This window comes from Electrophorus electricus, chromosome 8, assembly GCF_013358815.1.
Source record: "Electrophorus electricus isolate fEleEle1 chromosome 8, fEleEle1.pri, whole genome shotgun sequence".
In the NCBI taxonomy this organism is placed as follows: domain Eukaryota; kingdom Metazoa; phylum Chordata; class Actinopteri; order Gymnotiformes; family Gymnotidae; genus Electrophorus; species Electrophorus electricus.
The window spans coordinates 18,902,510-18,913,076 of record NC_049542.1 but is presented as its reverse complement, the minus strand read 5'-3'; the positions used below and the strand labels follow the sequence as shown (position 1 = coordinate 18,913,076).

The window sequence follows — 10,567 nt, the reverse complement described above, 5'->3', positions numbered from 1 at the left end:
TGATGGATAGGTATCTCAATAGGTTGTCCTGTTAATATGCATGTAGAGAATTGCTGTGGGAGTTGTACAAGGCACAAAGCTTTGAGTTTGTCCAAACAAAGGTGTACTCTCCACATGCTAATACTAAAGTTTGTGTTAGTGTTTTTAAAAATGCCATTACATTTTAAAAAATTTAGTTAAACTAGCCATTTTTCAGTCTGACCATGTTAAGTGCTGCTTGGAAATATTGTTGAAAAAAGTGTCAATAACAAGCAACATCAGAAACAAAAAATAATTTTATTCAAATGCTAACATATCAGTGAAATATATACCTTTGGCTGGAAATTCCTCAAATCCATCCTCCTTGAACAACCTCGAATCCACATCTATTCTTCTCTTATATGACAATTTTTAGTATAGACTTCAGTAGCTACCTATGATTGTACCAGGCTTCTTCTGAACATGTTCAGAAGGCGCAACTGGTTTAGACTACAAAATTCATGGGACTGACATCTTGGGTAGTGGTTGAAAGTAATTAAGTCATTATTTCAATCCACCACTGTTAAATAAAAAATGTTAAAAAATCAACACACACCCGTGCATAATTTTTTAAGTGCCTGACAACTTCAGTGAGGGGATGAAGACACAAAAATGGGCAATACATTAAGTAACCAATTTGAGACCCCTACCAGTATAAGGTATACATAACAATAGAAACTACCTTTGAGAAATAACCTTCCTTAATGGCTGTTAGCAAAGTTATTAAAAGCACAAAGCTGAGAAACGTTTTGCAAGTACACTTCATCTTTCAGTTCATGAATTGCACTAAATGCCTATTTTAAGACGAAGTTAATTTAGCCAGAAACAAACAATAAAACCATTTTGAATTTAAAACTTGAATTTACAGGTGCTTTTGAAATATATGCTGACCTGCTGAAAGAAGCAAATCAGAAGAATCAAACTAAAACAGGAAAAGTAAAGAAGTGTTTTAATACAACAACTATTAACATTCAATCTGTTGGATGAGAGAACAAGGTAAAAAAAAAAAAAAAGACAATACTTCCATTCCATTTCTCACACTGTTCTAACAAACATCAGGATTCCAGACTTCTTACATAAGAAATAAGATAAACCACATTTGTAAATTGACATATTGTACGAACATTGTACAAATGTGTGAAAACCTTCAGATGAAAGTCTATGAAGTCTCCATCTTGTATCCGTGCTTTTCAAGTTCAGCTCTGCCAAAAGAAAGAAAATTGGGGGAGGGGTCAAAAGATTATTTATAGAACACAACACCAACATTAAAAGTACAAAAATGCATTTGAAAATGTATCGAATTTAAAAGAAAAAAGAAAACATCACCTTTACTGTCATTTCTATGGTACAGTATGCACATTAATCCAGTTTTGTTCTAACTGAAAGCAAACTGTTCTAATCCCATTGTAATTCATTGCCATCCTTACATGTCATGTTTCCTATTGATTTTTCTCTTATTTTCCCTCAAAAATTTGGGTAAAACTGCTGTTTTTCAGATACCAATGTAACAAAATGCAAGTTACCTGTGCTTCTTTAGCTAAACAGCCATTTCACTTGTGGAAAAACTTGCACACAAAACAACTCAGCAAGTCTAGTTTCACAGACTGCCATCCACTGCCCATTTTTTTGCAGAAGTGATATCTGAAACATTTGGAACTCTCCAAAAGAAGCAAGTAGTTGGAGTGGCCTTCTGTGTTTTACTGCTGAGAAAAAATTCCTTGGTTCCTAGAGGCCTGCTATCTTTTGCTGGCTGCACTGAGTGCCAAATTATTAGTCTACTTTGTACTTTTCCTTTGTTAGTTATAACCACAGACAACAAGAAATGTTAAGATTTAGTCCTTTGGATCTTTTGTTTTTCTGTATTTCAGTAATGGGTAGTGCTATCCTTGAGAATTCAGATAATTATAATGTAGGTTTTCCTGAAGTAAGACTGCCACATATGTGAAATCTCTTGTATTATTAAAATGTGACTGGAAAAACCAGTTAGCTAATAAATGCTTGCTCACTTGTTTATGGTAGCTCATGAACATCGAAGTCTTGAGCAGCAAAAATTGATTTTGGGGGCAAGACATAATACTGTAATAGTAATTACAGTAATTCTTAACACCATTAACATTGTCACAAATATCCCAACACAACAAGAAAGGATATTACAACCTAAACTGCAAAGTACACAGTCTAAACTGCAAACAAACGTATTCAGTTCAGAATGTAATCCAAACATAACTGCTTACCTACATATGTGATTAATGGGAGCAATTAACAATCACTCTTCACAGACAACAAGATGTTTACTGGTGTCCTTACTGCTAACCACAATGTGAGTACTGCCTACATAAGAAGACAGCTAGCTAGCTAATAAATATCTATAGTACTTCCCAATCCATATACAGTTTTAAAGTTTGACATAAGTCTAGACATAGCCACATCTGTACAGCATCCAGCAATACCGCCAATATTCCCCAGTAAACAAACTGCCACTTTTAAGGATTGACAGAATCTGTACATATTCTCTATTTCATTAAAAGAAATATTTTTTAAAAAGTACTCTACAATGGCAGCATTTTCTGTCAGTTGGTTAGGTAGTGTAGGTATCAGTCTAAAAATACATGCAGCTTGTTTCAAAATCTTGGATGTACACTAACATTTGCAGTCACTAAACTTCGCTATTGCAGAGAATACTCAATTCTCAGTCATATCAAGAGTCGGCAAACACTGCAAAAAGCAAAGGAATGATTTTTACTAAATATGTATGCAAAAGAAGTTTATATTTTAAAATGTTTAACACATTGATATGGCATAATGCATAGGCATTACAATGCCAATATGTGGCTGGACAAAGCAAATAAAACTCAAAAGAGGGGCTTGCTAGAGGAAGGCAAGTACCTCAGTTGGTTGGAAAAGTCATCTTCTACGTTGTCATCGTCCCAGTTATCTTCCCACACATGAGCATCCTCATCTTCGTCCAGACCTGTCCAGTCTGAGAATCACACAACACAAACATCTCAGTTGGGAAATATTGAAACCTGACAAACTGTCGTTTTCAAAATAATGTGTATATTCGAAAGCTAACTAGCTACATCACAGAATTAGATATACTCTACGAACAAAGCTAGCTGGTTAGCTACTAGTTTAGCGTCTTTGTACATGTCTGTCTAGCTAGGACATAATTAGCTAATGTTGCGTGGGTAGCCACGTATGGAAGCTAGGCTAGCTAGCTAGCTAAGTCGATAGTTAGCCAACATTGGCTAACTGGTTACACATGGACCAGTTGGGTACACTTTGGTTACTGAAATGTAGACGATTGTGAAATGTATTTACTAGTGCAGCTAACCCAGTAGAGTACAATCAATTGCTATTGTGTTAGACGCTGTAAAAGATTCGCGTTAATTTAGTTAGATAGCTAGCTAACGAGGACAACACTTTAACATACTAGCTAGCTCGCTAGCTAGTAAATCATCCTCGGTGCAATAGATTAGCTAGCTGAGTCACTCTGTCTGACCATAGAGGAAAATGTATTTAGTGGCAAAGAACAAATGCTAACATGTAAGTGAAATACATATACCTTCGGCTGGAAATTCCTCAAATTCATCGTCTTCCTCCAGCAACCCCAAATCGACGGTTTGTTTCTTATCCGACATTACAACTTGCTCTTTGCTGTGGACTTCAAAGAATCAATGCGAGTTGAGTAGCTAGCTAGCTGTGGTTGAGCCCAGTTTCTTCTGCGCATGTACAGAATGCACAACCGGTTTAGACTACAGAATTCATGAAATTGGTATTCGCTAGCTACCAAGGGCAGAAGTAACTAAATATCTGAGTCAGTAGTTGAAAAGTAATTGAAAAGTCAGTATTCTTATTTTACAGCAGTTTTCGCTTTTTAAATGTGTCATTTGTCTTGTATATGTATTGTAATTTATAGATGCAATAATGTTAAACGATAAAACAATTTTTTTCTTAGCTGCATTGGTAGCCTAGGTACATAATTATGCTTTGCAATTCTCTGTCCAGAAAACATCTTTAGACATCACTGATATGACTGAAATACATTTAATTTAGCTGATCTCGAAGTTTGAATTTCCCAAAATGTAAATGACTGGATGAGTAAAAATGTGTTCTTTAGATTGTGATGGTTTTCAGCATATGTAGAAATGCACGTGGTCAGTTTTATATCCAGTTAGACAACCTGTAAAAACCCTGCAGATGGTTGCAAAGGGTACCTTTTTAAAGCATAATAGCTCAGCATTTATAACCTTCATGAAGCCCCTCTGGAACTAGCAAGCTGAGAATACAGTTGGCACTTAACTTACTCTCTTCTAATTACTTGGTGGACAAGTGGTTTTAAGAAAAACATTAATTTGGCAATGTCTAAATCATTTTAAAGCATTTAGCACTGTTAAGTAGAACAAATATACAAAGAAAAAAGACTTTTTTAGTTTGGTGGTGAAATTTTGCATACTATTACTATTTATTTAAATAAAAAACACCTTGGTGGTTGCATATTTTTCAGTAAAGTAGAAATTCCATTGTGATCCAAGTGGTGTGTTCAAGTAATGAAATGACAGCCACTGGTGGGTAAGCCTGTGTATTGCAGTCTAGATAAATGACAGCATATACACCACAAAACCACATGCACCACAATGAAAATTGCCCTGTGGCTCTCATTTGCTGACAGATGGTGAAAACCTCAACGAAGATCCTACTCACTTATTTTATTCTCGAATTATTTTGTAATCATCTTAAGAACTTACATAAAACATTCAGACTACACTGAAAAAGACAGTGTTGGGGCATTGGTTTAAACAGATGAATGTGTCAAAAACAGCTAAATGAAGCAAGTTTATTCAAGAGAAAGCATGTATATTCATAAGGAACATGCATATGGGAAGCCTTTTTAAAAAAAATAATAAAGCTGGGCAAGATGACTAAACATATTAATTGCATACAGTTGACAAGAGCAGACGAATCCAACATACTCTAAAGGTATAGGCTCGGGAATCTCTCTCAGTGTCTACTGAGCATACCTGAGGCTGCAGTTACACTGTGGCGCCTGGAGTCTCCGGGGGTGGGGAGGGGGGCAGACAGCAGGACTGGCCAGACAGTCTCCCAGCCTTTCTTCACATGTGAGAATGCCTTTCATGAGCCCCCTCCAGGACAGTATTGCTCTGACTCCTCACAGAGGCTCCGACCTAGCCCGGCCAGTCTGGCAGTCTCGCTTCCACGGAGGTTTATCAGGGCAGAGATCACAATTTGGCCTGAGGGGTGCTAGGACGAGCGAGCAGGGTATGAGAGGGTGCAGGGTAGGGGGTGAGGGGCAGTACTCATTTGTGAGACTGAGGGAGGGTAGGTGAGCAGAGCCATCATCGCTTCCAGCTCCCATCTGGCTGATCCCTACCTCAGATTAGTGATAAGGCTCCCTCTCTGCCAGGGAAAGTGACAACACACCAGAACATGGGGCTGTCGACCTGTCCAAGTGCCCTTGATTAGATAATCACTTCTCTCATTCAGCCTTTACAGGAGAATAAGAATCGAGACAGCCCTGCAAAAACAGCATCTACACTCTTCTTTCAAAGTATGTTCATAACAAAGCTTTTGGGGCTATTAAGTCAAGATTTTGCTATAGTATTGTAAAACATAACTGTGGCACATTGAGATCAAGTTGTTATAATTTTACAGGGACATAAAGTCACAATCAAGAACTGCTGAAACTGCCACCACTGCTCTAGCTCTGATCTTACTAATAGCCACTATGGTGACATGATGTATTTTCTGAGAGAACACTGATGTTCAGAAGCTTTTGTTGTTTTACGCAGCTACTCTAAGGCTACTCGGTCTCGTGTGGTGTACATTTTTGTTTAGAAAAACCATATGCACTATAGGTACAGAGCTGTCCATTTACAATCAGTTGTGATAATCAAGCAAAGTCACTACACATATGAAAAAACATACACATTAAATAACTTTATTCTCCCCACCCCAAATCTTTTCCTATAACCAAGTAATTCAATTCTCTGTCATAAGGAATTTTAGTTTCATATTTTTTTTCTTCTGTCTGTCTTGAAAAGCCCTGTCATCTGGAGCTTGAGGTACAGTTTGCCAACAGGCTAATGGCTCTTTATGACCATACAATCTAATGCCTGTCCTACTGGTCTCAGTAATCCTGTTCACCTCTGCGGCTTAACTATTCTCAGGCTTAAGTTGCATTTTTGTTTTTATCAGGATTTTGCTGATAAATGCTATCAGCAAGAGAGAAATTAAATGTGGCCTGGCGATCTCAAGTTGCAACAGTAGAGAATTATTTCAAAACACTGTGGTGAACAGTGACTAATTTGAACACCCAGCTGGTATTTAGCTGTCCTGCCCATCAATGCCATCCTGTTATTTATAATCAACATTGTGTTCTGTAAAAACAAGAAGAAAGATGGTCTGTTGCTTTCAGTTTATGCATGTGTTCAGCATTTATGCATGTGTTCCTGTTATCTGGGAATATAGAGTAACTTACTGTTTTGCTGTCCGACAACAGTAAGAGTTAACCTTAGAATTATGCATTATGCAAGTTTTTCCAATACTTCACATAAATAATTTCAATCAGTAATGATATAACAAATAGCACAACGACACTGGAGATAAGGTGAAAGTAACTGATTTGTTTGACCACATATTTATGGCTTTGTTTTAAATCCATTAGTCATTATTCAAAAAATACCTCATGGCTATGAGCATGTAACTGCTCATTTTATGTTTGATTTATATGAAATAATCATGACAAAATAACAACAGGATTAATGGTTTTTAAAGCATAGTATGCAAACCTTAGATTGTAATAACACACAGGGCATTGACTGGGTTAAAAAATTATGTATTTTCACTTAGACTATTATATTTGTATTTTTATGCAAAAATAACCATTTGTTACAAAATGTCATAAACACACTTATGGGAGTTTTGACAATGATGTTCATTTTACTTTGCAATAGATTATCTTAAAAATTTCACAATCATTACAATGAATTACAACAAAATCAGTGCATCCCGTTTTTCTTATGAGTAATACCTCATCAGTATATCATGGCAAATTTACATAAAATTGTCATGGTATAGAATGATGATATACTATATTATGAATGGCAAATAAATTATATAAATGATTGTCTTAAATCACTGAGTATTAAAAATTTTCTAGCTCTTGACTTAGTTACCACAATGGTGCATTGTAGGAGTCTTACACTGCAGGTCTTTGAGTCAGTCTCTCTCCCTTTCTGGTCTCTCTCCCTCTCTCTTTCACTTCTCCCCTCACTCTCCCCCTCTCTCACCCCCCTCCCCCCACCCCACCCCACCCCACCCAACTCTCTCTCTATGTTGGAATGACATTCTCAAGTGAATGTCCCTCATCAAGGGGCTTACAGAGTAAGTGATAAAGTGTTCCACTCTAATACCTACTCGCTCCTCATCTGTCATCTATAAAGGGGATTGGAAATGAAACAACATTCTTAAGGATATAATGATCTTTACTGCACACAGAGGGATATTGTAGAAGAAGGGGAAAATGTCTATTATGCTTGATCACATAAAACTCTGTACTGCAAGCCTGATGACTACTATAACATAAATGAAAGCTGTGCATTTAGGTTTCCATGCTTTTATTGGAAGACAGGCTCTGATCAGGTCTTTAACCTGGGTATCTCACACGTTTATCTCACAGGTTTGAACGCCTTTGTTTCAGGTGTCTGCTATATTGCAAAATTTAAACAAAAAATACATGCCATGTGGCCGCAGGTCCGGAAATGCCTGTGATTGGGCAGATTGATAAATGAAGCTGTCCTCTTTTGGGATTAGCTGCATTGAGGCCCCTTCAGCTCTGGACTTTGTCCAGGAAAACCTCTAACAGCCACTTATTAAGTAGTTAGACCAACAAGACTAGAGCACAACATAGGCAGTGGTCATCTGGGTATGTGTCTGCTCGATCAGAGAAGCCCAATTGGTCATGGGTGGATGCTTGGTGTATGGGCTGTGAATTTACCCCTGGACACAATGTCCTCTCTTCCCCTCTTAGGTTGGATGTCCCATGTTTGTACAGCTTGGTCGGTTGTTTAGAGCTGTAATTGTTATTATTTTATGGAAACCTACCTCAGTGCCACCCATTTGTCTTTGTGCCTTTGACTTCTCAGCAGACAGTTTGATTTTTTATTTGGAACTGGATCACCAATAATGTGCTACTGTCTATAATGTCTACTATCAGCTTTTAAAGGTCATTTTAATGACCTCAGGAAGGACTGCTTCATCTACTGCATTTACATGCTCTTAGCTCTACTAACTGTAGGAGGATAATGATGTATAGGAGTGAGTATGAAACTTCCCCAAGTTTATTGCTGTTCAATAATTGTTTTTCCACCTCACTAAATCTCATATTTTCTACATCGATGAATTCATCCTGCTGTAACACACTGTGCATCTGTATACAGTCTGATTAAAACCATTCATACCTAGAACTCTGCTGTATTTCAGATACCCGAATGAGCAGTGTATGGGAAGGATTTTTTTTGACTCATATATATATATATATATAAAAATTAACCCTGCTGCTTCTTGTAAATTTTCATTTTATATACGATGGCCAAAATGTTTTAAAGAGTCTATGATTGCCAGTCTGTTTCTTAGACACCATGCCATTTCCTTCAACACCACAGAGTGCTACAGTACAGCTCAGATTTTTTGTCAGCCATAGGAAAGAGGTTTGTCTGGATTATTGAAATGAACACAGAAAGCCCCACTTGTGCAAGAACATTAGGCCAAGAAACCAAGAATAATTTTCTAAGGTATAGCCAAAGGCTAAGGTTGGAGACACTTGACCAATGACAAGCATTTATAGAGACCAGAGCACCATGGGGAGACTGCAGATGAAACGCTAGGTGGTGAAAGGGAAAGTGGTGATTTGTCATTAAGACTTTTCAAAGACTAGTGAATGCCAAGGGTCCAATTTAGGGGTTTTTATTCCACCTCCTCTCAAAACACACCTTATTCTTGCCAAAGTAACTGAATTCCATTACCATCTCTTTGATTTGTGACCAATACATCACCTTTGTAGATAAGGACAAATTATTGTGTTTTATTTTTCCATATCTAAAAATAATATGCGACATACACAACTTTAATAATGTTTAATTTCGTTGCTCCATAATGTGTAATACTGACAAATAAATTAAATGGTGAGTTTTAGGTGACATCTCTATGTGAGATGAATACAATATCAAACATTCTCTTAAGCCTGTCACACTGAAAAGGGATGTGGAATCTAATACAGAAATAAATGTTTTCTAAAGATAATGAATAGCTTCAGTCATATTCATTTGCTATATCTGCCTTTTGCATTTTTCCTAAAAACACAATATTTATAATATCATTCAAAATGCTGCAGTTTCAGTAGGTAAAAATTTGCAAAAGCTGTGATTTGCAAAGCTGAAATATTGTTTATGAGACAAGTGAGTTATCAGTAGTACAAGTAATGTTTTAATCTTTGCTGAGTGCATGTATAGTAAATATACATGCAAGCTATTTTATTGCCATATGCCTTTTCGTGGTTTTTAAATTAATATTGAAACTAAAGTCATTTTAAAAACTATTTTGGCATAATTAACCATATGCTATTATCTTCATAATTTTTTAAAAATCTATGCTGAGACAATATTAGGTGAGTTCTCACATAAGCTATGAAATAGAACATATTGGATAGACAAATCAATCAAGAAAAACATGCCATGGTCAATTGCTTTTATCAGATCCAATAATATAATAATACTCTATGCTGATGTAACTCTGTGATGGTTGATATTCTCTTGCTTCACCTGTCTCTACAGCAATTCAGATCATTGGGGTATTTGCTATGTGTTGCAAAACCAATCTGAACATTTAAAATAACAATGCTATTTGATCCTAGTGCACTCTTAAAACATTTAAAGGTTCCTCTGTAGTTGTAGAATTTTGTAACAATTTAAACCTTCTTTTGAATGCAATGATGACAATTAGATTTAGATGTTATAGTAAACTATGGGAGTTCTGTAATTTCCAAGTACAACTTTTAAAAATTCACTTGATATGACAGAAAATTCCTACATCAGGTGCATACACATCTCTTTAGTGATAATAGATCTCTTTAGTGATGATAGATCTCTTTAGTGATAATAGATCCTTTTGTGTTAATAGTGCTCTTTCATGATGATAGATCCCTTTATTGATGAGAGATCATTTATTGTTAATAGATCTCTTTAGTGATAATAGATCTCTTTAGCAATGGTAGCTCTCTTTAGCAATGATAGATCCCTTTAGTGATTATAGATCCTTTAGTGTTGACAGATCTCTTTAGTGATGATAGATTCCTTTAATGATGATAGATCCCTTTAGTGATGATAGATCCCTTTTTAATCATTGTTTACATAATCTTTGTGAATCTTTGTGTCATGCTTCTACATGACAAAGAAAATGTATTCCCTAGTATCTCAAGGACAAAACTAAATCCAGAAGAGTTTTTAGAAGTATATTATAATATGTGCGTTAT

General features: G+C 36.2%; 1 protein-coding gene across 1 annotated transcript; it reads right to left on the bottom strand.

Annotated features, from left to right (window-relative positions):
• Window positions 1-949: 949 nt before the first annotated feature.
• sem1 (SEM1 26S proteasome complex subunit) lies at window positions 950-3,742 on the bottom strand. The gene is made up of 3 exons (XM_027012049.2): window positions 3,584-3,742; window positions 2,905-2,998; window positions 950-1,220 (listed from the first exon to the last, which is right to left on the bottom strand). Exons 1-3 carry the CDS (start codon window positions 3,657-3,659, stop codon window positions 1,178-1,180), a joined length of 213 nt encoding a protein of 70 aa, XP_026867850.1. The 5' UTR covers window positions 3,660-3,742; the 3' UTR covers window positions 950-1,177.
• Window positions 3,743-10,567: the final 6,825 nt, after the last annotated feature.